Source organism: Schistocerca piceifrons, chromosome 2 (assembly GCF_021461385.2).
Source record: "Schistocerca piceifrons isolate TAMUIC-IGC-003096 chromosome 2, iqSchPice1.1, whole genome shotgun sequence".
NCBI classification, from domain to species: Eukaryota; Metazoa; Arthropoda; class Insecta; order Orthoptera; family Acrididae; genus Schistocerca; species Schistocerca piceifrons.
The window spans coordinates 831,704,155-831,731,603 of NC_060139.1; the positions used below are offsets into that span (position 1 = coordinate 831,704,155).

The following is a 27,449-nucleotide window of genomic DNA, read 5'->3' on the forward strand; positions in this document are numbered from 1 at the left end:
CACCTGATTGGACATATGCCAGCAAGAGTGGTATCTGTCACCGAGGCTAAGGGTGGGCCAGCATCATACTGAATTTGAGCATTACAGATGGAGGACACCACGAACTTCTAAGTCATTTTCAGCCAGGTGTCCGGATACTTTTGATCACATAGTGTATTTTATATAACTGTGGAGGCAATATCAAACAATGGAAAGTCCAGAATTGAATAACAACAGTATTGTGAAAAGGGTAGATTGCCGCTCACCATATATGGGAGACGTTCAGTTGCAGACAGGCATTACAGAACGACTTCTGTACATTTTAACTTTCTGTCAAAAGTCTCTCTTCTGAAGTAGAAAGCACACACACACACACACACACACACACACACACACACACACACACACACACACACACATTTACACAGGCACAACTCACACACAAATGACCACTGCCTCTGGCCACTTTGACGAGTTCTAACTGTACTTGATGGGAGCAACAATCCATTGGGCGGGGGTAAGAAGGAAGCATATGGCAGGGAGAGGAAGGGGGCAGGATGCTGTGTAGTGTAGCTTGTTGGAGTGTACAGGTAGTTGGGGGGGAGAGGGGGTGGGAAGGAGACGGTGTAGGAGATACCTGTGACAAGACTGGAGGATTCATTGCAGTTGACAAAAGCATTGTCTCTATTGAGGTCAATATCGAATATGACAGTGAAGTTTGCATGTAACAGGTCTATGGGAAACTAAGTTAAATGTTGAATTGGATAGATAAGAAAATCTACTTGCCAAGCAGTGGTAGAACACGCGCATGAAAGATGGTTGTAATTGGTAAGCTTTTGGAGACAGTGGCTCTTTCTTCAGGCAGAAGTCTAGAAGGGAAAGGAAGAGGGGTGGAGAGAAAAGACTGGAGAGATTCCAAAATTCTTTCAACAAAGAAGATGATGTAAATATTCCAGAATTCAAATCAAGAACAGCTGCCAACATGAGTAACTTGGAAGTAGATATCCTTGGAGTAGTGAAGCAACTTAAATCTAGTCGAAAATGTCTACCAATTAGGTTCCTTTTGGAGTATGCTGATACAATAGCTCCATACTTAACAATCATATACAACCGCTCACTTGATGAAAGATCAGTACTCAAAGACTGGAAAGCTGCACAGGTCACACCAATATTCGAGAAAGGAAGTAGGAGTAATTCACTAAATTATAGGCCCATATCATTAAGGTCGATATGCAGCAGGATTTTGGAACATATATTGTGTACAAACATTATGAGTTACCTCAAAAAGAATAGTCTATTGACATACAGCCAACACGGATTTAGAAAACATGTTTCTTGTGAAACACAATTAGCTCTTTACTCACACAAAGTGTTGAGTGCTGGTGACAAGGATTTCAAATTGATTCTGTATTTCCAGATTTCCAGAAGGCTTTTGACACTATACCATGCAAGCCGCTTGTAGTGAAATAGCGTGCTTAGGGAATATTGTCTCAGTTATGTGACTGGATTCCTGGCTTCCAGTCAGAGAAGTCACGGTTCACAGTAATTGATGGAAGGTCATCAAATAAAACAGAAGTGATTTCTGGCATTCCCCAAGATAGTGTCATAAGCCCTCTGCTGGTTTGATCTGTATAAGTGATTTAGGAGACAATTTGAGCAGCCGTCTTAGGATGTTTGCAGATGAAGCTGTCATTTATCATCTAGCAAAGTCATCAGAAGATCAAAACAAATTGCAAAATCATTTAGAAAATATATCTGTATGGTGCTCAGTGACTTTAGGAGGATATAAGATGACTTAGACAAAATTTCTACTTGGAGTGATGAATGGCAGCTAGCTCTAAATGTAAAAAAAGGTACATGAGTTAATGTGGATGAGTAGGAAAAACAAACCCATTATGTTCAGATACAGCATTAATAGTGTCCTGCTTGATGCAGTCACATTGTTTAAATGTCTGAATGTGACATTGCAAAGTGATATGAAATGAATCAAGCATGTGAGGATTTTGGAAGGGAAGGTAAATGATTGACTTGGGTTTATTGGCAGAATGTTAGGACAATGTGGTTCATCTGTAAAGGAGATCACATATAGGGCTCTGGTGTGACATACTCTTGAGTACTGCTTGAGTGTTTGGGATCTGCATCAGGTCAAATTAAAAGAAGGCATCAAAGCAATTCAGAGCTGGGCAGCTAGATTTGTTACCAGTGTGCTCGAACAACACACAAATATTATGGAGATGCTTCAGGAACTCAAATTGGAATCCCTGGAGAAAAGGCATCATTCTTTTCAAGGAATACTGTTGAGAAAATTTGGAGAACTGGCATTTGAAGCTGACTGCAGAAGGATTCTATTGCCATGAACATACATTCTGCATAAGGACCACAAAGATGAGATACAATAAATTAGCTCAAATGGAGGCATATATACAGTTATTTTTTCCTCACTCTGTTTGCAAGTGTAACAGGAAAGGAAATAACTAGTGATGGTACAGGATACCCTCCACCATGCACCATACGGTGGCTCACAGTGTATCTAGGTAGAACAGGTGGTGGTGGGAGGATGTATGGCACAGGTCTTGCATCTTGGTTTATTGCAGGGATACCAGTCGTGAGGCAAGGGGTAGGGGCCTGGGATGGAGTAAGTATGGATAAGGATATTGTGTTGGTTTGACGGGTGGAAGTATATCACTCTGGGAGGGGTACAGCAAAAGGTAGCCAAAACCCTATCAGGAAATGTGATTCAATTGGCGAACCCCAGGTGCTTTTGAGTTACAAGGGAACTGCTCCTTTATGGTCAGTGAAGTCCTCAGTGAGACCCTTGGTATTTGTGGAGAGGGACTGCTTGTTACTGCAGCTAAAACAATGACAGGTGGCTAGGCTGTGTGGAAGAGATTTCTTGGTGTGGAACAGGTGGCAGCTGTTGAATTGGAGTTATTGCTGGTGGTTAGTAGGTTTAAAATGGTTGGAGATACTGATGTAGCCATCTTTAAGGCAAAAATCCTCATTGAGGAAGATGGATAGTTGGCTTGAAGAGGACCAGGTGAAGCAAAATGGGGGAGAAAGTGTTGGTGGTTGGAAGAATGTGGACAGGGTGTCCTCATGTCAGCAGTGAAGCTGAACCAAATGAGGGGTTTGGGATTCTGCATTGTTATGAAGGATTCATCTAGATGGCCTATGAGTAGTTTAGCATCAGATGGTAACATGTGGGTGCCCATTGCTGTACCATGGAATTTTTGCAGGGGATGCCTTTAAAGGAGAAGTAACTGTGGGTGAGGATAAAATTGGTCATGATGAGCAGCAAGAAGTTGTAGGTATGGAGCCAGTCAGGCATTGACAAAGGTAGTGTTCAGTAGTGTCAAGGCCATGGGCATTAGTGATGTCAGTGTAGAGGGCATCAACATTGACAAGCAGAATGCTGTGTGATTAAGGAACAGGAAGTATGGAGAGTTCGTGAAGACAGTAATTGGTGTCTTTTATGTAGGAATGTAGGTTATGGGTAATAGGCTGAAGATGTTGGTCCACAAGAACAGACATTCTCTGAGTGGGGGCACAGTAACTGACTATAACATGGTGTCCTTGGTGGTTGGGTTTATGGATTTTAGAAAGCATGTAAAAGGTAGGAGTGTGGGAGTGGTAGGGTTGAGGAGAGAGATTGACTTAGACAGAATGTTCTGGGATGGGCCTAAGGATTTGAGGAGTGACTGGAGATTCTGTTGGATTTCTGGAATGGGTTCACTATGGCAGGGTTTGTAGGTAGAAGAATTTGACAGCTGGTGGAGTCCCTCCATGAAGCAATCCCTGTGGTTCAGGATGACAGAGGTGGAGGCCTTGTTAGCAGGTAGGATTATAAAGTTAGGATCAGTTTAGGTGGATTGCAGTTCTGTCTGTGTATGTAAGATTGGGGAATGATGGTGGGGCAAGATTTGAGGTTAAGAAATTCTGGAATGTTAACAGGGAGTGATTTTGGGGACAGTTGGGGAATCATGGTTGGACGTTGCCACCCATTCCTTACCTAGCCACCTGAGGTCATCGCACCTGCAGTGATGAGTGGTCCCTCTCACTGAGGCCTTCAGACCAAAACTACCCGCCCAGTCTTGTACAGAAATATATCTCCTGTGCTTTGTTTCTCCAGCCTCTTACCACCTCCCACACATCCACTGTCTGGCCTCAAAGGAGCACTCCACTTGTGACTCAGTACCATACAGGACTGGAGCAACTGAATCACATACTCCGACTAGGGTTTCAATTACCTCTCCTTGTGTCCTGAATTAAGGAATATCGTACCAACTATTCTTCATCCCTGCCACTGTGGTATTTCATCACCTACCAAACCTACACAATGCCCTTGTCCAACATTACTCCAACCTTGTCACCATCCACTTGCCTTACGGCTCATATCCCTGCAGTAGATCAAGATGTAAGACTTGTCCCGTACATCCATCCTCCATCACCTAATCCAGTCCAGTCACAGGCATCTATTATCCCAGCAAAGGCAGGTCTGCCTGTGAGGGCAGTCATGTGATCTACAAAAAGAACAGCAATCACAGTGCTGCTTTCTATGTGGCTATGATGACTAACAAGCTGTCTTTCTGCATGGGTGGCCACCAACAAACTGTGGCCAAGAGACAGATGGACTACCCAATTGATGAACATGCTGCCCAAAACAATGTCCAGCCCTTCAACAGTTACTTCACAGCCTGTACCATCTGGATCCTTCCTACTGCCAAAAGCTTTTCTGAACAGTGCAGGTGGGAGCTCTCTCTGCAATGCATCCTTTGTTCCCATAACCCCCCTGACCTCAACCTTCACTAGTCCCTGTCCTCCAATTTCCTAACCCTTCCTGCTCCCACTCCAGTGCAACACAGCCTTCCATTCCACTAACGTACCCACTAGTTCTCTAGTCCTCTTCCCCCACCACCCCCCCACCCCTCCCATCCAACCTATGCCTCCTCCTTACCCCCACCACCCGACTGCTGCTCCCACTATGTGCAGCTACAACTCAGTCTGGCCACAGTAGCCAAAGACAGTGGTCATGTGTGTGTGTGTGTGTGTGTGTGTGTGTGTGTGTGTGTGTGTGTGTTTTGTGTGTATAAAAATATATGCATGTGTGCATGCACTTTCTATGTGCTTTCTACCACAGAAGAAGGCATTTTGACCAAAAACGTAAGTGTATAGCAGTTTTCTTGTTGTGCCTGTCTGCAACTGCAACTCATATCCTCTATAAGGCGAGTAGCAATCTATAATTTTCATAATATTGTTGTGGAAGTAGCATTTTTTCATATAAGTTAGCAAGTCTCCTTCTATTAACTGATACAGGCACAAATAGTATTAAGCTATATAGTGATATTTTACTGTTAATACAGTGCAGTATTTAATTTCTTATGAGTTATTTATCTTTGGTTTATGCATACATAGACTCATTCCTCATTCCTAATGGTTCTTGTCACTGATGGGATATATGGAATATGAAGAATTAATTAATTTTATTTACTTATTCAGCCATTTTATGTATTATTAACTAATTAACTTAAAATTAAATAGAATTAATGCTGATTTGATTGCTGAAAGCTATATTACAGTCCATTAAATATGTAATAGAAGACAATCACAAACAAAAAAGTTTAAGATAACAACTACAAATTTTTAAAAAATCAGGGTGAATGTGCAATGTGACAGAAATTTGTTATTGAAGTTATTGAGGCTTTTGGTGTTTTTGTGATCGTCAATCCATTGTGATCTTCGATCTGATGACTGGTTTCTTGCAGCTCTTCACATTAATCTGTCCTGTGTAAGTTTCATTCCCTGCTCAACTACAACTTTCCTTTCCTACCCTTTTACTTTTATAATTGCAGTCTGGTTTCTGTACATGTTCTAATTAAACTTTTACTCCCTGTATTTTATACCTGTTACTTTCAAAATTGTAGTCCATTCTACACTTTCAAAAGTTTTCTCTAAATCTACAAATGTATGTTTATCTTTCTTCATCCTATCTTGTAAGATGAGCCATAGGGTCAGTATTGTCTGACATGTTCCTGCATTTCTCTGGAACCTGAACTGATCCTTCCTGCAGTTGGCTTCTACAAGTTCTTCCTCTCATCTGTAAATAAGTTGTGCCAATATTTTGCAACCATGACTTATTAAACTAATTGCCTGGTACTGTTCATGCCTATCTGCACTTGTCATCTTTGGAGTTGGAATTCTAACATTTTTCTTGAACTCTGAGGTTATGTTGCACACAAGATGGAATATTTTTGTTGTGGCTGGCCCTCTTAAGGGTCTAAATAATTCTGAGGGAATTTCATCTGCTCCAGGGGTCTTGTTTCAGCTTAGGTCTTTCAGTGCTGTGTCCAGTTCTTTGCACTGTGCAATACCTCCCATCTCCTCTTCACCTCCTTCCTCTCCCCTTGCATAATTCTGTCCTCAAGTGTGTTGCCTTATAGTGACAATTTATATTTTCCTTCAAAAATCCCTTTAATTTTCCTGTAGGTGGCATATATCTTCACCTCACCATGCATGTTTCTACAGCCTTGCATTTGAGGTTTGTATTAAGACTAAAAGTATGAGTGTGTAAGGAAATGAACAGCTGCCTTGAATATCTGGCATTCAAGAAAGCATTTCACCAATGTTTATTTACAACAAAAGCCTGATGGACAATTCAAGAACTGAACAGAATTTTTCAGGATTTTAGGGTACCCTACTAAATGCACCTGTAATTGCTCAGTATTTTGCTGGTGCCTATAGCAAGTGTTATCTAAGACTATGGATCTATTGCTGCTGTCACCTTATGTAGCAAGTTTGTTTTAATCTGACCAAATACAGGGTGTGGCACATAAAACCAGCCTGTAAAGTCAACTCATGAACATAATGCAACTGACTCTTCTTTTCTACCAAGTTTGAATAAAGCTCTTCCAGAACTGGCAAATATGTCACTGTTCACTGTTGTCTCAAAGAATATGGGCTCTATAACTTGTGTGGTGGAAATGGTACACCAAATACAAATCTTCTTATCATACAAGGGCACCTGGTGGATCTTGTGTGGATTTTCTGTCCACCAATACCAGTTGTTTTAGGAACTTAAGTATCCAGACAGGTGGAACCATCCCTCATCATTCATGATAAACCTTAGTGGGTCCCAGACACCACTGGCAACATTTCTCAACAGCCATAAAACAAATACACTCTCTTCTGCAGGTCAGGCTCCTTCAGTTCTTGCACAACACTTACCTGGTGCAGTTTTAATGTCAGTCAACTTAAAACACATCTGCAGCTTCTCTTACTCACATAAACCTGTTGGCTCAGTCTTCTGGTTGACTTATGGGGACTTCTTGTCATTATCTCCTGCACTTGCCTCTTTAATTCAGGTGTGCAGAAAGGTGGTGGTCCCTTCCGGGGAGCCTTTTGCACTGATCATGCACGCCACCATTTTTCAATCAATTCCTGTATGATGCTTTTGCTGGCACAGAAGTACTGGAAATTTCTCTTGAAACACTTTGTTTTCACAAAAGACCCAGTTTGAATGAATGATTCAACCATGGCAACATGCTCAGGTAGTGAATACAGCATTATCACACACTCACACTAACCTGGCTTCACACAACGAGGCCTTTTCCTCAGCTGGTTTCGACAAGTTTCACTGGCTGTGGCTGCAGCTGCTTTACATGACAACAAAGTTCCACACAGTGTCAGTACACCAGCGGAAATGGTTAATTCATGTGCAACTGTTTGGATAGTGTTTCTCATTTTCCATTAATATTGATTTGTGTGCATGCACTGGAACATCATCATTTCAGAGGTTGGGCCAATTTTAGGTGCCACATTCTGTACATAGACATTACAGACACACACTAAATGAAACATTGTGGTTATGGGTTGTTGTTGTTGTGGTCTTCAGTCCTGAGACTGGTTTGATGCAGCTCTCCATGCTGCTCTATCCTGTGCAAGCTCCTTCATCTCCCAGTACCTACTGCAACCTACATCCTTCTGAATCTGCTTAGTATATTCATCTCTTGGTCTCCCTCTACGATTTTTACCCTCCACACTGCCCTCCAATGCTAAATTTGTGATCCCTTAATGCCTCAGAACATGTCCTACCAACTGATCCCTTCTTCTAGTCAAGTTGTGCCACAAACTTATCTTCTCCTCAATCCTATTCAATACCTCCTCATTAGTTACGTGATCTACCCACCTAATCTTCAACATTCTTCTGTAGCACCACATTTCGAAAGCTTCTATTCTCTTCTTGTCCAAACTATTTATCGTCCATGTTTCACTTCCATACATGGCTACACTCCATACAAATACTTTCAGAAACGACTTCCTGACACTTAAATCTATACTCAATATTAACAAATTTCTCTTCTTCAGAAACACTTTCCTTGCCATTACCAGTCTACATTTTATATCCTCTCTACTTTGACCATCACCAGTTATTTTGCTCCCCAAATAGCAAAACTCCTTTATTACTTTAAGTGTCTCATTTCCTAATCTAATTCCCTCAGCATCACCCGACTTAATTCGACTACATTCCATTATCCTCATTTTGCTTTTGTTGATGTTCATCTTATATTCTCCTTTCGAGACACTATCCATTCCATTCAACTGCTCTTCCAAATCCTTTGCTGTCTGACAGAATTACAATGTCATCGGTGAACCTCAAAGTTTTTATTTCTTCTCCCTGGATTTTAATACCTACTCCGAATTTTTCTTTTGTTTCCTTTACTGCTTGCTCAATATACAGATTGAATAACATCGGGGAGAGGCTATAACCCTGTATCACTCCCTTCCCAACCACTGCTTTCCTTTCGTGCCCCTCGACTCTTATAACTGCCATCTGGTTATGGGTAATAATCTAAAATAGTGTCACTGTAAAGATTATATAACCCAGAAGCTTAGTTTTATATGTTTTACACATCAGAAGTATCTCTCATTGTATGCACTTGCTCTTTTTGCATGCTTTCATTTCCTGTAGTCATATGGTATTTTTTGGGTTAATGTAGCTTTAGAGGTTAGTTTGAGCAACTGATAACCCATTTTAACCACTTGTCAAGAAAGAATGCTCTTTGAAAAATGGCTGCTAATTTTTGAAAATGAATGTTGTTCTTTGACAGTAATTCAGTTTCCAGATATTCAAGAACAAAGTAAAAGAAAGTCTTATTAGCCAATTCTCCTATAATTTATCAGAATATTTCGATTCTAGGATGTAAATTATGGCTCCCACTAATATTCATATTATACGCATTCCTAACTTTTTTAGTATATCTACAGATGCTAGTGTTTTCTAAATCAGCAAAGTTATATAAATGGTTAGTATGAACTAGTAGATAAAAGCAGAGATTGATAAGTAAAGGAACAATGTTTCCTTTTTCACCTTTCTTTGACTTGGTTCCACATCCATCAAAGCTATTTTCATGATGGAATTTATAGAATATGATGTGTGAATGAATGGATGCATGAATGAACGAATGAATGAATGATTGAACAGGAATCATTAGATCAACAACAGATACATGTTACTACAGAGTGGAAAATTTCAGATTTATTAAAAAAAAATAGTAGTAATTCTATTATCTGCATCATCTACCAGTACTCATTCATTGCCTTGTAAATGCAAATTATTCAGCAGATTAGTGGTATTTAATTGTTAATGCAGTCTGTGGATTTCCTGATAACTACTCTTCTTTGCTAAACTGCAGTTCAGCTCATTTCACAGTCCTGTAAGCTATATTCCATAATTGAATTACTGGAAGAACTAATATGTTGGCTTGTGATACTTCAGTTTACATGAAGAGGAATGTACATTGAGATGGACAATGGTCATGAGACAGCAATGTGCACATTTACAGATGGTGGCAGTATTGTGTACACGAGGTCTAAAAGGGCAGTGTATTGGTGGAGCTGTCATTTGTACTCAGATGATTCATGTTTAAAAGTTTCTGATGTGGTTATGGATGCACACTGGGAATTAACAGATTTTGAATGGGGAATGGTAGTTGGAGCTAGAGCATGGGACATTCCATTTCAGAAATCGTTAGGTAATTCTACAACCTGGGTTCTGCAGTGTCAAAATGTCAAATTTCTGGATTACCTCTCACCATGGACAACGCAGTGGTTGATGGCCTTCACTTAAAGCAGCATTTGCTTAGAGTTGTCAGTGCTGACAGACAAGAAACATTGCATGAAATAACTACAGAAATCAATGTGGGATATGTGGCAAATGTATCTGTCAGGACAGCATAGCAAAGTATGACATTAATGGCCTTTGGCAGGGGACTTCCGATGACTTTTTGACTCCATGCTGTGTCAAGTTGCTGCACTAAGTTGGGGAAAAGGAGGTCTATCATGATATTAGAAGGTATCCCATGACTTCTGCCATCCCAGTGTATTTTAAACATTTGTAGAAGCGGTAGATATTTTCAGATAAGAGTCCATTTACTAACAGCATGACATCACCTGCAACACCTCTCCTGTGTTCGTGACCATATTGATTAAACCCTAGATAACTGGATAACAATGGCCTGGCCATAGTGTCCCAATTTCAGTTGGAAAGTGCTAACGGTAGGGTTCGAATGTGGCACAGACTCCATGAAGCCATGAACACAAGCTGTCAACAAGGCACTGTGTAAGCTGTTGGTGGCTCCATAATGGTTTGGGCTGTGTTTACATGGAATGTCCTGGGTCCTCTGGTCCAACTGACCACTGGAAATTGTTATGTTCATCTACTTAGAGACAGATTCAGCCATTCATGGACATCATATTCCCAAATAATAGTGGCATTTTCATGGATGACATTGCGCCATGTCATTGGGCCACACTTCTTTGCAATTGGTTTGATGAACATTCTAGGCAATTTGTGTGAATTATCTGGGCACCTGGATTGCCCGAGATGAATCCCATCGATCACTTTTGGGACGTCACTTCCTGCAAAAAAAACCTGCACTGGCTGCACCCACAGTTATGGATGGCTCTAGAGGCAGCAGGGTTCAGTATTTCTGCAGGGGAATTCCAGTGACTTGTTGAGTCCATGCTGTTTTGAGTTGCTGCACTAAGCTGGGCAAAAGGAGGTTCAATGTGATGCTGGGAGGTATCCCATGACATTTGTCACCTCAGTGTATTTTAAATGTTTGTAGAAGCAATATACATTTTCAGATCTCTGTTAAAAATTTCTGCTTACTTTTAGTTTGTTTAAAAGTAGTTATTTCTGGTTAATGTAAATGCCATAATTCTATGGAATATGAAGAATTAATCAATTAACTCAAAATGTCTAAGAAACATATAGATAGGTGGCCCCAACCTATAATATAATATACTTACTACATAATAGAAGACAATTACTGAAAATAATTGTTTCATTCTGATGTAACACAATTTTGTAATAAATTTGAATTAAGGCACCATTTTCTTAACATCATTTTTGTGTTAATATGTGACTGAGGTTTGTTTGAATTTAAAAGTATGAAGTTGAAATGGAAGAAAATGTGGACAAAAAAATTAACTGATCTCGTGTAAGAAAAGGTCTGAAGACCCTAATCTGATTAGGTTTGATAAACAGTGTAAGACACTGTCATCCTGACTGATATATATTCCATCATTTTTCTGTTTCTTCATTATCCTTATAACACTGTAATGTTTTACTACTGATATGTTTCGTTATTCATTGACATCAGTAACTTTTCATAATGAAGAAAATCATTGTAAAAAGGTATTCGAAATTTATGTTTTTATTTTATTATTCAGTTATGATAACTTGATTACTATGTGTGTCATTTAGGTTATGACAAGCAAAGAGTGGCTAACAATAGAGGACTGGCTGGAATGTGGAGTTCCACTTATTCCTGTGGTAACAAAACATGAAGGAAGATTGGAAAGGTCGGAGCCTGAGACACTACAAGTGTGCTTCTCAAGCAGTCATTTAGGAGGTGATGTTCTACATGCAGGCTCTTCACAGGTGTCTCTCATCATGATTAATTTCACCTACACAAAATTTGGTTTTGATATCCTTATAGGTAGAATTTATGCACTGCTGTACATAGTAATGGGAAAAATTAAATGTTTGCAAGTGATTCGTAAAGATAATCTCTTTGTCTAATTTACTTGTGAGGATTATGACAATCATTCTGTCTCACTTGTGAAACATATACTGCCTGTATTATTTGATACATGCTGTATTAAATAGCCAATATGAGGGTACATAGCATTTGTTCTGTGGTTCGCTGCAATTTAGCAACATGATAGGCAAATATAATGGTTTTTCATCGAATAATTCTCTCTAATTAATTACACCTACCCAAAAAAGGCCATTGCTGGCTAAACTTAAGTATTAGTCTAAGCAGGAGGAAGATTCTTGACTCTTAACTAGGTGTAGCGGCAGACCTCTTACAGAAATGATATGAAACAGTACAAATACAAGCTTGTGATACACTTATGTCTCATTACAAGTGGTTATTTATGTATGAAAAGAGGGAGAATACTGATGCTGAGAAATGTAACCACTTTACTAACATAAATAATTACACAACTCAAAACACATGTGTTAACATAGGATGTACATAGTGCACAAAGACAAAACAGAAGACAAAGACATAACACAAGTATAGTTTTCTTAGTATTCAGTTTAACTCATTCATATTGACCTTTGTGATCAGTGTTGCCATAGAGCCTCCCTCACCCCCCACCCCCTTCTCTTCCCTTCCTCTAGTACAAAACACAGGACATAGATAGGTTAGATGGAGTTGTCGCTAATCCTGAACATATTCTTGCAGGAAAGCGGGCAGAGTGGTCAGCCATATTCAGTATGGGAAGATTCACTCTTGTTATGTGGCAATGGTGGCAGGACATCAGCTACCTCAGAGAAGTAAAACCAGCTGGAATGAAGACACATTGGTTGAAGCATATGTAGAAGTGGATTTTTCCAGTTGTGGTGGTAGCTCGTCTTCCTCTTCCTGTTCCCACAGTGTCCAAGCTGGCTTGAGGAGCTGAATGGAGACCATTACTGTTTTGCCATTAAGCAAGGGAGAGAACATTTGGTCCCCATGCCAGAGCACCTTGTGATGGTCTGAATAAAGTTGTTAAAGGGCTGCTCATATGGTACCTTCATGGAATGTCGCATGTGGGTACAGTTCTTTATAAGGTCTCCTGCGCGAAAACCAGCCATACACTATGAACTTCGGGAGGCAGCATCCAGACATCAGATGTATGTTGTCTAATGTCAACTGCTAGTGACAGTAACTCCAATGTCACCAATGGTGATGTGGCAAGAGGAAACCATCAGGGAGCTCAAGCATTCACCACACAATATTTCAACTAGGGATGATTTCATATCCTCCTTGTATGCCATGCAAATTCCCAACAGAACCCATGGAATGCTTCAGTCCACAATGAGTCATGACACTTCAGGGCCACCTTAAGCATACAATGTCACCATGCAGCCAACCCATTGCTTTCTGGGTGATAGGATGTAGTGTGAAAACGATGCACATCACAAAATGTACACAATTCTGTGAAGGGATTCGATTCAAACTTATACCAGTTGTCAATAGTGAATGGTGACAGGCCCCTGAAACAAGCAGTTATGTATAATGAAAGCCAAAGCATTAGACTTGGTTGTCATGCCCTATAAAGGTACGGTTTCCACTCACCACATCATCCTGCCAATTGCAGACAAAATATATCAGAACTCATTTGACTCAGGTAACAGCTCAGCCAGGTCAAAGTGAACATATCGTAAACAGCATATAAGCACGTCAAATTTACCCTGTGACAGAAATGTTTGATGCTCTGTTGTGCTGCTTTGGCAGGCAAGACTGGTGTGTGTCCAGTGTCTGCAATCAACCTTTACCCTTGACCAAACAAAGTGCTCAGTTACTAACTTCGTGGTGAGGTGAAAAGCTGTAGGTAATAGGTTACGCAGACTATTGGAGGTGGACCTGCAGAATTTGACCAGAACAAAAAAAAAGTGTGGCCTGCCCTACAGGGTATCAGACTACAGGTGAAAGTTAGTGTTGGGAATCTAAATGCATTCTAACTTTAATCTGGTGCTGGTGCCATCCAGGAATCCCATTGACTGTTGGTCTTGTTTCTGCTCTTTAGCAAATTCCCTGAAATCAGTCAGTGCACTAAGTACTTGAATGCATGACAGGTAAACTGTGACCACATTGTCCACTCCGTTTATGCGATGAATGTTGGTAGTAAATTATGCACTGTAGTCAAACTGTCTGAAACTGACACTTATCTTGGAATCTGAGTCAACTAGAAGACTCCAGTTGAGAATGTAGAGAAGGCTATTGTGATAGGATGCAAGAAGCAAGCTAGGTTGATTAACATGTATAGTGACTTGACAAGCATTCTTAATGCTGCAACCTCTGATACCTACTGAAGATCATATGTTGTGTTTGGATGCTCACATGGGAAGGTGCACTTGGGTGCAGTGGTGCTGAAACACACATGGATCCAGCACCTATGCACACTCTTGTCAGTTTCTGTTGGAACTTTGAGTTAGCATGAAGTGTTGACCAGTCCATTATTGCCAGATGATTGTGTTGAGTCTCAGGAGCTGGGAGCCATTGACCTACAGAGGGTTCATTGTGATTCATCATATGTATTTGGCCCTGCTTGGTTACCAAATGCCACATCATTGCACAATGTGGCTACTGTCGGTATTGTTCGCTGATGGCTGGTGGTTAGCAGGGATACCCATCTTGTAAGGCAAGAACACAGTCAAAAATTTGTAGTTTGACTTCTCGAGTGAGTCCTTCATGCAATACAAATGGCAGTTGAAAAAAAAAATGAGGCAATTGATTCACCCATGGCCCACAATGTATTGTTTGGTATTAACTTAGGATCAAATAAGTGCCAAAACTGTGAAGGAGTCCATTCACTCATCTGCTCTCACGAAATTTTCTGTTGGATTTGTTGTTCAGGTGTTTAGCATAACCATCGCTATAACGCTGCCTTGGCCACCTCAAACTTGCAAAAGACAGGTGGTGACAGGATAGTGTCACTGATGATAGAAGCATGGCTATCTGATGTTACACAGTCATGTGAAATATTTTGCTGATGTTGTGAGCTGAAAACACAGATTCAACAATGATAAACCAAGATTGTGGTCTTTCTGAAAGAGACTGTGGCAGTTTGGTAATACATACTGCATGGTATGGACATTTCTGGAAATGTGTGTGTGTGTGTGTGTGTGTGTGTGTGTGGTAGTATATGAATTGATCTAGGAGTATCATCAGATGCAACCACATTGATCAGTTGTAATGTGGTAGATAACCCAGATATCATTTTTGTGTGACCCAAGGGAGCAGAAATGGATTTGTCACCTCGATAAGTGGTGTAGTAGCACACTCGAATTGAGAGGTGTATGAACACAATGATGGACTCTCAAGCATAAAAATCAGTTGTATGTCCAGTAACGCCTTGGGTATCAGTTACTTTTGCTTGTATGTTAGAAGTACTTATATAAGATCCATGGAAGGTAACACAGAACGGTGATGTGTGGCACCCAAACATTCTTGTACACAAATGGAGGAGGGTTGGAATCAGTTTCACTTGTTGTGTCATTCTTGTATTTTTCCATATTATTCCATTGCACCACATAATCCAACAAAAGCACTGTCAAGATAGGCAAAAGGTCCCAGTGCCCTTTGTTGGTCCACAATGTTCACTGTTCAACAGGATGGTAGCATTGTGTATTTACTAAATCTGTAGAAATTATATGGTTGTCACGATCACCAAATTGGTTTTATCTGTGATTGTGTGGAGGCATAATAAAGTGCTCACCACAAAGATGACGTGCTATAGACACGAAATTTAATCGACAGGAAGAAGATGCTGTGATATGCAAATGATTAGCTTTTCAGAGCATTCACACAAGGTTGGCGCTGATGGCAACACCTACAACATGCTGACATGAGGAAAGTTTCCAACCAATTTCTCATACACAAACAGCAGTTGACCGGTGTTGCCTGGTGAAACGTTGTTGTGATGCCTCGTGTAAGTAGAAGAAATGCGTACCATCACATTTCCGACTTTGATAAAGGTCGGATTGTAGCCTATCGCAGTTGTGGTTTATCGTATCGCGACACTGCTGCTCACGTTGGTCGAGATCCAGTGACTGTTAGCAGAATATGGAATCAATCAGTGGGTTCAGGAAGGTAATACGGAATTCCGTGCTGGATCCCAACGGCCTCGTATCACTAGCAGTCGAGATGACATACATCTTATATGCATGGCTGTAACGGATCATGCAGCTTTGTCTCGATCCCTGAGTCAACAGATGGGGATATTTGCAAGACAACAACCATCTGCATGAACAGTTCGATGACATTTGCAGCAGCATTGTCTATCAGCTCGGAGACCATAGCTGCGGTTACCCTTGAGACTGCATCACAGACAGGAGCGCCTGCGATGGTGTACTTAACGATGAACCAGGGTGCACGAATGGCAAAACGTCATTTTTTCGGATGAATCCAGGTTCTGTTTACAGCATCATGATGGTCGCATCCGTGTGGTGACATCACGATGAACGCACATTGGAAGCGTGTATTCGTCATCGCCATACTGCCGTATCACCCGGCATGATGGTATGGGGTGCCATTGGTTACATGTCTCGGTCACCTCTTGTTTGCGTTGACGGCACTTTGAACAGTGGATGCTACATTTCAGATGTGTTACGACCCATGGCTCTACCCTTCATTCGATCACTGCAAAACCCTAAATTTCAGCAGAATAATGCACAACCACATGTTGCAGGTTCTGTACGGGCCTTTCTGGATACAGAAAATGTTTGACTGCTGTCCTGGTCAGCACATTCTCCAGATCTCTCACCAATTGAAAATGTCTGGTCAATGGTGGCCGAGCAACTGACTCGTCACAATACGCCAGTCACTACTCTTGATGAACTGTGGTATCATGTTGAAGCTGCATGGGCAGCTGTACCTGTACGTGCCATCCGAGCTCTGTTTGACTCAATGCCCAGGCATATCATGGCCATTGTTATGGCCAGAGATGGTTGTTCTGGGTACTGATTTCTCAGGATCTATGCACCCAAATTGCGTGAAAATGTAATCACATGTCAATTCTAGTATAATGAATACCCGTTTATCATCTTCATTTCTTCTTGGTGTAGCAGTTTTAATGGCCAGTAGTGTACCTTCATGATCACAGTGAGTACACAGTGCACTAGATGAAGACAAGATAGAAGACAAAGACATTACACCTGTATAGTATTCTTAGTATTCAGTTTAATTTGTTCATATCAACCTCGATGGGCAATGTCACCACAGGTGAGAACTTGAGTGTGAGTTGGCAAATCTGATGACCATGACATCTTTACAAGCTCAGATAGTTAATAAATATTCAAGTATTCATTCATAAAATAAAGTGAGATCAGACATTATGTACAGTTCACATGAATTTGAATTGTACCTTCAGTTTTATATGTACTACAGAACTACATTTCTTGTTGCAGTGCATGTTTTTAGAATTTTTCTCATTATGGACACATTTTTGTTTTGTGTCATGATGCTGGTAATATCACAATGACATATATTAGTGAATATTCTGTCATTAAAACTTCCATCATACTTATTCATACATCAAATGTAGACTTTTCTGTCATATGCTGCTGGTAAAAGCTTCTCAGGCTTCCTTCCAGGTGGCTGCATTGAAACTCCGTTACATTTTGGTGAATGTCACTCTCATCATTTTCTTTCATAGTGCAAGTTTGTGTAGATCTCAGTATATATTGAGTGGTGGCTACCACTGCCAACACCTTCACCCTGGCATGAGAATCACAACCCATGTGGGCTGGCAGAAACTCAGATGAAGCCCCAGGATGTCAATGATAAACAGTTGTCAACATGGTGTACAGTTAACTAGATGCTGCTACAGCCTCGCCCCTCTCCAAAGACCTGAACTTCACTCTTGTTCCAAATGCGTTACCAAAACATAACATTATCATCACTGTTGAAGAAGCAGTCCATGGCCAACCAGTGGAAAAGGCAGAGGAAATCATGTGTGAAACATGCAGGATCGTCCCAAATCCAACTTCCAGAACCAAATATGAAAACAGCAGAATGGAAAGCACTATGTGCTGACAAATGAAATGTGAAAGTTCTGCTGTGCATTGACAACTACCACCTTACGACAGGATACAGCCAACATAAAGCTAAAGAAAGATCCAACAGTAGAGATGGCAAGAAAAACAATAGCTCTGCTTCATGAGTCAGCTCTTAATGAAAGAAGATACAGTGATCTATCAAAAGGCATCAGCACCACCATGCCTATATGGACCACCTAAAATTCACAAATAAGCTTTACCACTATGGCTTATAGACAACACCATTAATAAATTCACTTATGGAATGCTCAAGTGTCTAGCCTCACTTATAAAACCCATACTGGAACACTTCAGTCACCATGTGAAGAAGTAGGCCAAATTCATGATCATGCTGAGAAAGGGATGTAGCTGCAGATGAATGACCTGATGTGAGCCATGACATAAAATCTCTTTTTTCATGAGTACCATTTCAAGATGCTTTGGTAGTCTTAGCAGATCATTTTGAGTCCCAGTCATTGAAGGTATTTGAACATGTCATTGCAACCTACTTCAGATGTGGTGGGGACTTTTGTGAAGAAGCTGATAGGTTCGACATGGGCTTTCAACTTGCCCCTTGGATTGCCAATCTCTATACGCAGCCCTTCCAGGAGAAGGCATGAAAAACTGCATGGCATGAACCTAAAACTTCTTCTGTTATGTGGATGACACCTTCGTTGTGCAGCAACATGGGGAGAGACACTGAATTAGTTTCTGGACCCCTGGACCAGCTGCCATCGCAAAATACAGTTCACAGTGGAGCTAGAACAGGATGGATGTCTTCCATTTTTAGACATTTTAATAAAAAGAAATGCAAATTGTACCCTAGAACACACCATCTGCAGAAAGCATATACACACAAATGTGTATCATCAGCCGGCACAATGGTGCGCTGTTCTGACAACTCTCGTTCACAAGGCACATGCTGTTTGTAACAGAGGCAGCCTCCCAGTTGAGATGCAACACCTAAAGGTTTGTTTTGCCAAAATAGGGACAGAGAAGCATCGTAGGGTGAGGAAATGAGTCATGCAGCATTGGAAAAAGAAGAGGTAAAGAAATAGAAAGAGAAATTAGCCTTTATCCCCCAATTTTGGGTCTCCTCAGCCAAAAATTGCAAGAATCATTGGGGGGGAGGGGAGTAGGAGGGAGGGGAGGGGGGAGGATCAGAGCTGTCTTTCAACCTCTAAAAAAACAAAAGATATGCTGGGCTTGGCAAAGGACAAATTAAAACTTCAAATACCTGGTACATACAGCATCGCTTGTGATTGTGGCCTCCAGTACATTGGCCAAACATAGTGCTGCTGCTTCCAATTCTGCATGGAACACATTAGATGTGTGTGTCTGGAGCAGTGCAAAACACAACCTCAGTGAAGGACACGTTTTAATTTGAGAAAAATGAGTCCTGGACTAGTGGCTTATGGGGAGCATTATTCAAGACTCAATTGAGAAAGGCTCCATCACAGTCTCATCAACAGGAATCAAGGCTACTGGTTAAGTTTGATATGGAATCCTATACTTGAAGTCAACACTTCACAAGTCTGGGCAAGACTGAATGCACCAAGAGTTGAGCAGCTGTCTTCCCTTTACTGTGCGTTGCCAAACCCCACATCATGGGGAAGGGGTTGAGAGAGTTGAACACCACTCAGGTATATTATGGGATGCCAACATAATGTCAACACTTAGCCAGAAGATGATGAGTGACACTCATCAAAATGTTGCAGAATTTCAAAACAGCTGCCTGGATGGATGCTCAAAAATATTTTATCATATTACCTGTGTTAGACTACATAATTTTCATCTTCTGTGTTGATAAAAAACTTTCACATTTGTACTTACATTTTTAACAATGTAGCATGTTTATGACAGTGTTATATGAATCAAATGACATATTTTTAACCTATATTTCAGTGAAGTGAAAGAGTATTGACTTTCACATCATTTCCATTTACAAAGATTGCTGTAATAAAATAAGAAATTACTTAGTGGTGTGGTAGCTAAGAATTTTTGTTTTACTTTCTTGCATATTAAACAAAGGATTTGACATGTTTATTAACATACAGAACGACTCAAAACACTTGTTACAATTTACTGATTCTATTGCTAAGTGGGTATTTTATACTGTTGAGACTGTAACGTTGTAATAACACCATGTTATTTAAATTTATGCATCCAAACGAAATGATACAACCTACTGCAAAGTGACAGTGACAGGATGGCTATCCAAACTTTAAAAAAAATGTTCCCTGAGAAGTGCAGATGTGAGGAGGAAGATAGTGTCAAGAAGCTCCTGATAAATATTAATGGTGAGCAGGGGAGGGGGTTGGCTCTCAGCTGAGCTATATACCAGCCATAAGCAGTACTTTCACCATAGTTTTTAAACATCAGTAATTTATGTGGAATAATATTCATATAATTAACACACTTTGAAATATTAAATATTTTAAAATTTGTGATTTATAAAACTCAGTAAAATTCAATTTCAGTCCTAGGCAAAAAATACAAAATTCCCTGAGAATTCCAGGTTTTCCAGAATTTACCCCCTGTGTGAGTACAATATGAGAGTTGGCTAGGGAGGGGGGGGTTGAGGGAAAGGCATAGAGAGAGAGAGAGAGAGAGAGAGAGAGAGAGAGAGAGAGAGAGAGAGAGAGAGGGAGGAAGAGAGACAGACCTGGGTAAAGGGAATAAGTTGATGTATTTGTATTTGAGACAAGGGTAAGGGCCTTGTGTTAATTACTGCTTCTGAGGCTGTTTTAATAAGAGACAGTCATTACTGAACACAGAAAGTAAGCTGTTGTATTTGCTGTCTGCCTGTTCATTCACCATGTAAGTGGGTCAGAAAATATGTTGCCTGTGTAATTCTAGACCCTCTAGTTTGATGAGTTTTGTGCTTGATAGTTGTCTGTGGCAAATACAAGTGATTACTTTCTATACTCAGTAATGACTGTCTCTTCATACAATGGCCTCAGAAGTAATGAACACAATTCCCTTATCCCTATCTCAGGTATAAATATATCAACTCATTCCATTTACCCAGGTCTCTCTCTCTCTCTCTCTCTCTCTCTCTCTCTCTCTCTCTCTCTCTCTCTCACTCTTTGCCTTGCCTTTTGCCCCCCCCCTCCCCCCCCACCCCATGAACCAACCACCATATTGGACTCACTGTCGCTTTGCAGTAGGTTGTTTCATTTCATTTGTATGCATAAACATAAATAACATCACATTATTACTAGATTACATTCCCAGCAGTATAAATTACCCACTTGGGAAAAGAAGCAGTAAAGTGTAATGGGTATATTGAGTATGTTAATATGCATGTAAAATCTCATTTTGAATATAGAATGATGTTAAACAAAAATTGAACACTGGAAAATCCAGGGTGGAATGTAACATCATGAAAAGGATAGTTGCTACTCACCATGTAGCAGAAATGATGAGTCACGGAAAGGCACAACAAAAAGACTGTCAGAAAGTTAGCCAGAAGAGTTACAGCAGGGCTTCCCAACCTGTGGTCCGCGGATCCCTTAGGGGTCCGCCGGCTCTTTCTAGGGGGTCTGCGGCCACCTTTCACCAAATTGTGTAAAATAATGAGTAAAATTATTGAATAAAAATGTGAAAATCAAATTCATCACAATTTTTTTTTCGTGTGAAAAACGTGTACTTTTACTTCAGGTCGTATCCCCAAACAGCCTTTGCAGTTCCTAAGTGAGAACGTATACACAGTTAGTGCCGGAGAGTGTGCCTTCTCTGATCGACTGTTTAGCAACAATACGGGGGTCATTTGTGTCCCGGCTCATGGCGCTAGGTGCGCTGAAACCTTTTAAGTATGCGCGGAGCGAGTTTTGTCGACCAATCACAGCGCTTGCTGGCACGTATGCGGCCCCAGGCATCATTAAATGTTAAACTTGCTTTGTCAGTGCACTATCTATTTCATAAGTCGATTTTTGACCAGTTTATTACTTCTAACATGGATCCGTGGCTGAAGTCAGGATCATTGAAGAAGGGTGCAGTTTCTCCATCGCCTTCACAACAAGGGAAGTTTCCAGTTGAAATGAATGATGAGGGAGGACGATCAAAGGAAGACTTTAGTTATATACATTTGAACATTTTTCTTCGAATTTCACGAAAAACGACACACACACACACACACACACACACACACACACACACACACTTACACACACACGACTGTTATGAAATATGCATGCTCCTTACACAACAGTAGCCAAATAGTGGAAGTGAACAGACCATAAGCGGCAGCTTGTCAGCAGCGAACAGTTTGGACGTGACGTTGATTGCTCTTGGAGGAAGACAGCTCCATCGTGTGAAATTTCAATTACCAAGTAATTTTAATAAGGCTAGAGTGTGTTGAACAGAGGGAGTAAGTCAACTAGTAAGTGTCTGGATAAAGTGGGAATTCAAATTGGATTGTTAATTTCAAGTTGTTTTCATTTATCTCTAAACCAAAGACTATTGATACTTCGGGGGAAGGGAGGGGGGGAGGGTCATTGGGAACATGGCACTTGCATTAAGAAGCTTTCAGTTCCCATGGGTTTCGCTCTGAAATTTAAAGTTACTGTGCTCTTGACTGACTAGGGGTCCGCCATGGATTTTCGACTGAAGAAGGGGTCCGCCAGCTGAAAAGGTTGGGAAGCCCTGGGTTACGGGAAAGTAGGATGTATTGCAGGAAGCTGGAAGAGCTTCCACCTGTGGAATTCAGAAAAGCTGGTGTTGGTGGGAAGGAGGTAACCCTAATGGCCTCAACTTTGATTAGCCATAGTCCTTACTCATCTAGCCCCTTCCCTGATCCCATCCCAGCACTACACAGCCCTCTTTTCCACCAACACACCCAGTCCTTATACCTCTTTCCTGCTATGCCCCTATTCTCCCCCCTTCCCCTCCCCCTCATTGAAACACCTGACTGTATCTGGTTGGCCTGTTCCCCACCTCATCCCTGCACACTTCCAGCACCACTTTACTGTCCTCCACCCATGCCCTGCTATCCTTCCCCCTTCCTGCCCCAGCCTCCTGCTTACTCCCACCCGGTTGCCTCTCCCATAATGCACTGCTTCTTGCATTCTGGCTCCAGCTGGCCGAGACGGTGGACGGTGGTCGTGTGTGTGTGTGTGTGTGTGTGTGTGTGTGTGTGTGTGTGTGTGTGTGTGTGTCTATTTTTGACAAAGGCCTTATTGGTTGAAAGCTAACTTTCCAACAGTCTTTTTATTGTGCCTTTCTGCGACTCAGCATCTCCACTACGTGGTGAGTAGCACCTATCCCTTTCATAATATTGTTAAACAGAAATTGTTAGTTGTCAGTCCACTAACTAGTTTTTTACTTTATTTCAACAGCCTGTGTATTGTATTGTATTGTATTTATTAGTCCAGTAAATCTTACATGTACAGTACAGCACATCAGATATTGGACAGGTCACAGTATATCTTACAATTAAAACACTTTAGAAACTAGAAAATTATGTTCACAAAATTTTACAGCATTTCATATACTGGGCAAAACAATGTGTAAGTTATAATTAAACCACATTAGAAACTTGAAGTTTACAACTGAATACATGTATAAGCCAATATTAACGATTACAGTATTCGCATGATCCTCACTTAAGCTCTAAGGATTTTTGAGGAACTCTTCTACACTATGAATTGACATGTACACTAGAGAATTACATTCACAGACTTTTACTTCATATACTGTAAACAACATAAAACCCAATTGCATATTCCATCACACCACTGTAACATAGGTTAAGTAAAAATCATTTGAGTCATGTAGTAATGACATAAACATGCTCAGTTTTTTAAAAATTTAATTGCAAATGTGGAAGTTTTTCAGTAATACAGAAGATGAATATCGTGTCATCAAACACAGGAAGTATGGTATAATACTGTATCTTCTCTTATTAACCCCATCTGAGATAGTTTTCCCATAAAACTAACAACTGTATCATCCTGTTACTGAGAAACTGAAGCAAATGTAAAGCCCATTAAGACTATACAGTCTTTGAAAATGGAGTTGCTGCTCTGAAACATAGTGGAAAATCATTAGAAATTAAAAAATTGTGACTAAAGATGGAATGTTATTAATAAATTAACATATTTATCAGCAGTATTTAGAATTTTGTCTCCTAAGGATAAGCAATAGCCTCTCATTCTGCCCCTGCATAACACCAAATAGTTTGGTATTTACAGTTCTGTATCATGTAAGTACTACATATTGTGATGAATTACTTAAAATTTGCCAGGTCAATGATTTTTTTTAAAAAAGAAAGAAAATATAACAACTATTCATAGTATTATGGAATTCACAAATTTTATTTTCTATAAAATAGGAATTTCTCTTTATTCTCCAGCTTTTTACTTAATATCATCATACGTAACTTAATGCCATTGAATATTAGTTTGTAGGAAGTTCCTAATTCAATAATACAAGCAGTGGGCTTGCATCTATTACCCAGCATGTATATTTGGAAAAGAATGAGTTTCTGTCAAATAAATAAACTTGTCACTAATGATGGCAGCTTGAATCTGCTGCTAAAATGTTATGTCCTAAACTTAATGATCTAGTCATTTGTCAGAAACCTTTTACATCATTTTCTGTCATTAATAAATGAAAACTCACAGTTTATCTTCCATGCTTTTTAGGAGAGCATCCAGTTCTGCACCCAACCTGAGCTCTTGGCACTCCTGTCATTTGTTGAAGCTCTGGAGGACAATGAGGTTGTAACAATTGATGGTGTTCAACAAGTGTCTCGCATACATGATCCTAAACATAGGTCAACTTTTGAGACTGCTTCTCAGCCTAGGATGGTGAGCATACACCCATTACAGGATACTGAAAATATATTATAGATGTGATTTTCATGCTTCTTTAACAGCAGTTATTTCTTCTTGAAAAGGCACATGTGTGCTGCATGGATGCTGAAAACTACAAGTTGTTACCAGTGGGTCAATTTGAGGAAGACAATGTCCTCAGAGAACTGAACAAAGCTCTTCTTGGCTTCAGGCAGTTACCATATAAAGATGCTCAGCAGTCTACAAGAAGACTGTCACCTATTGGTGAATCATGTAGTTCTACACCTCCTGAGACTACTTCAGAAAAGCTTCAGAAGCAGGTACCATTTGCTTACAACATACTGTGAACATATAAAATAATCAGCATTATGTTCTAGCCATTCAATTTTAATTTAAAATAAACTTAGTGGTTTAATTTAGCTGCTTGCACTTATTTAAAACAGAGCCATTATTGCATGAAGTGCCTGCAGACATCTTCTTGCATACATAATGTTCAATCTACAATTTGAGAATATCCTTGTTACAATAGCTGAGCAAAACAGAAATTATTCTTATACTTTAAGAATAGACATATTTTTGTATGGAAGTGTATGGGCAATATTATATGATGATTTATTACATCTAGATCATCTAATTACCACAATATTCTCATTATCAGTTTCACCAATATATTGCCATTTTTAGATGTGATTAATGATCCACAAACAGTTTTCTCATAATATATAAAAATGTAAGTTATATGCTTTCTGAACACAATAAACTGTTATAACACATTTCAGTTAAGTATATATCATATTGTCACATGGTAAAAAGAGGCTATATGACATACATAATGACAAAGATGTTTGTGGATCAATTATAACAGCCAAGAATGGGAATTAATTTTTGAGAGCACTAATCTGAATATTGTAGTAATTAGGTGAACTCAACACGATAAATTATTATATTATAATTAGAATGAGATTTTCACTCTGCAGTGGAGTGTGCACTGATATGAAACTTCGTGGCAGTTTAAAACTGTGTGCCGGACTGAGACACGAACTCAGGACCTTTGCCTTTCGCAGGCAAGTGCTCTACCAACTGAGCTACCCAAGCACGACTCACGCCCCATCCTCGTGCTTGGGTACCTCAGTTGGTAGAGCACTTGCCTGTGAAAGGCAAAGGTCCCGAGTTCGAGTCTTGGTCCGGCACACAGTTTTTATCTGCCAGGAAGTATTATATTATAATCGTTCTACAAAAGCAAGCTGAATGAAATTTGAATCTGATGCATGGAAATAGAGAAGTTGGGCATCCCAACTAGCTGTTATGTGGTTTCAAAAAGGTTACTCTGCTTCTTCACTTTAATCTAAGGGGAAGGATGTTCTTCACAAAATTGTTTTGAAAATCATATAAGCTCTGTTTTTTGTGTCACAACAAGTGCTTGTTTGCTGTATTTATGAAGCAAAGATTGGAAAGTAGTCTTCTGTTCATATAAAAACAGGCATGAAAAACCACATATGATCCACACCAATAATGCTCTTATTAGGCTTAAGGGCATTACTACTACTACTACTACTTGGACATGTGATCTAGTGCTTATACGCCAAGCTGTCTTGCAAGTCGTAAAATGATAATCTATATTATACTAGTGAACCTGGAAACACTTCACAATTTCTAAATATGCATGGGAATCGGATATATGTCCTGTTCTCCTTTTTTCCTCCCCCTCTATGTCCATTTCCATCTCAGCATTCATAAGCCATAAGTACAACTTTCCTGTTTCCTGTTAAAATTGACTGTGAGGAAGTATACAATTTTTGGTTAAAATTATATACAAGGAGCAGGACTATGTAGGGGGATAAGTAATTTGTATAATGGTCTAAATGAGCTGTTATCATAGTTAAACCTGACTGCGAGAAACAAAACAAAACTGGAGATTTTCACACTACAGTGTTTTCTCCCTCACCTGGACATTGTTGTTTAAAAAATGTGTAGCCTATATCCGTCTGACCATCTGTGTGTTTATTAGGGTACTGTGTAAAAATTTGAAGTAAGTAGGTCAAGTATTTTTCAAGATTTTTGTTAACAACTTTTCCATATTGTATGTGTGTGTGTGTGTGTGTGTGTGTGTGTGTGTGTGTGTGTCTATCAATATGTACTTGGAAAATTCCAGCAATGTACAGATAGCTTGTGGTGTAGACAGGGATTTGAAACCTGTTTTTCAAGTGTACAGTATACGAATTGCTTAACTTAGCACCACATTGGTTGTCATATGTACTGACCTTATGAAATACTTATCAGTATTATAAAAAGAATAGTTGCTACTCACCATATAGCAGAGGTGCTGAGTCGCAGATAGGCACAACAAAGAGTCTGTCACAATATAAGCTATCGGCCAACAAGGCCTTTGTCAAAAATAGATGAAAAACACACGCACGCAGACACAACTCATTTTCATGTGTGTGTGTGTGTGTGTGTGTGTGTGTGTGTGTGTGTGTGTGAGATCTATTTTTGACAAAGGCCTTGTTGGCTGGAAGCTTATTTTGTGAGTCTTTTTGTTGTGCCTATGTGCGACTCAGCATCTCCGCTATATGGTGAGT

At 40.1% G+C, this 27,449-nt stretch overlaps 1 protein-coding gene across 3 annotated transcripts in view; it reads left to right on the plus strand.

The window, feature by feature from the left end:
• The window catches only part of LOC124774986 (probable poly(ADP-ribose) glycohydrolase 2), a 451,377-nt gene that overhangs the window by 386,471 nt on the left and 37,457 nt on the right, over nucleotides 1-27,449 (plus strand). For all 3 annotated transcript variants that reach the window (XM_047249731.1, XM_047249732.1, XM_047249730.1), the window contains 3 exons: nucleotides 11,744-11,920; nucleotides 24,721-24,885; nucleotides 24,975-25,190. In XM_047249731.1, coding sequence (XP_047105687.1) covers nucleotides 11,744-11,920; nucleotides 24,721-24,885; nucleotides 24,975-25,190 — 558 coding nt within the window. The remainder of the gene's footprint in view (nucleotides 1-11,743; nucleotides 11,921-24,720; nucleotides 24,886-24,974; nucleotides 25,191-27,449) is intronic.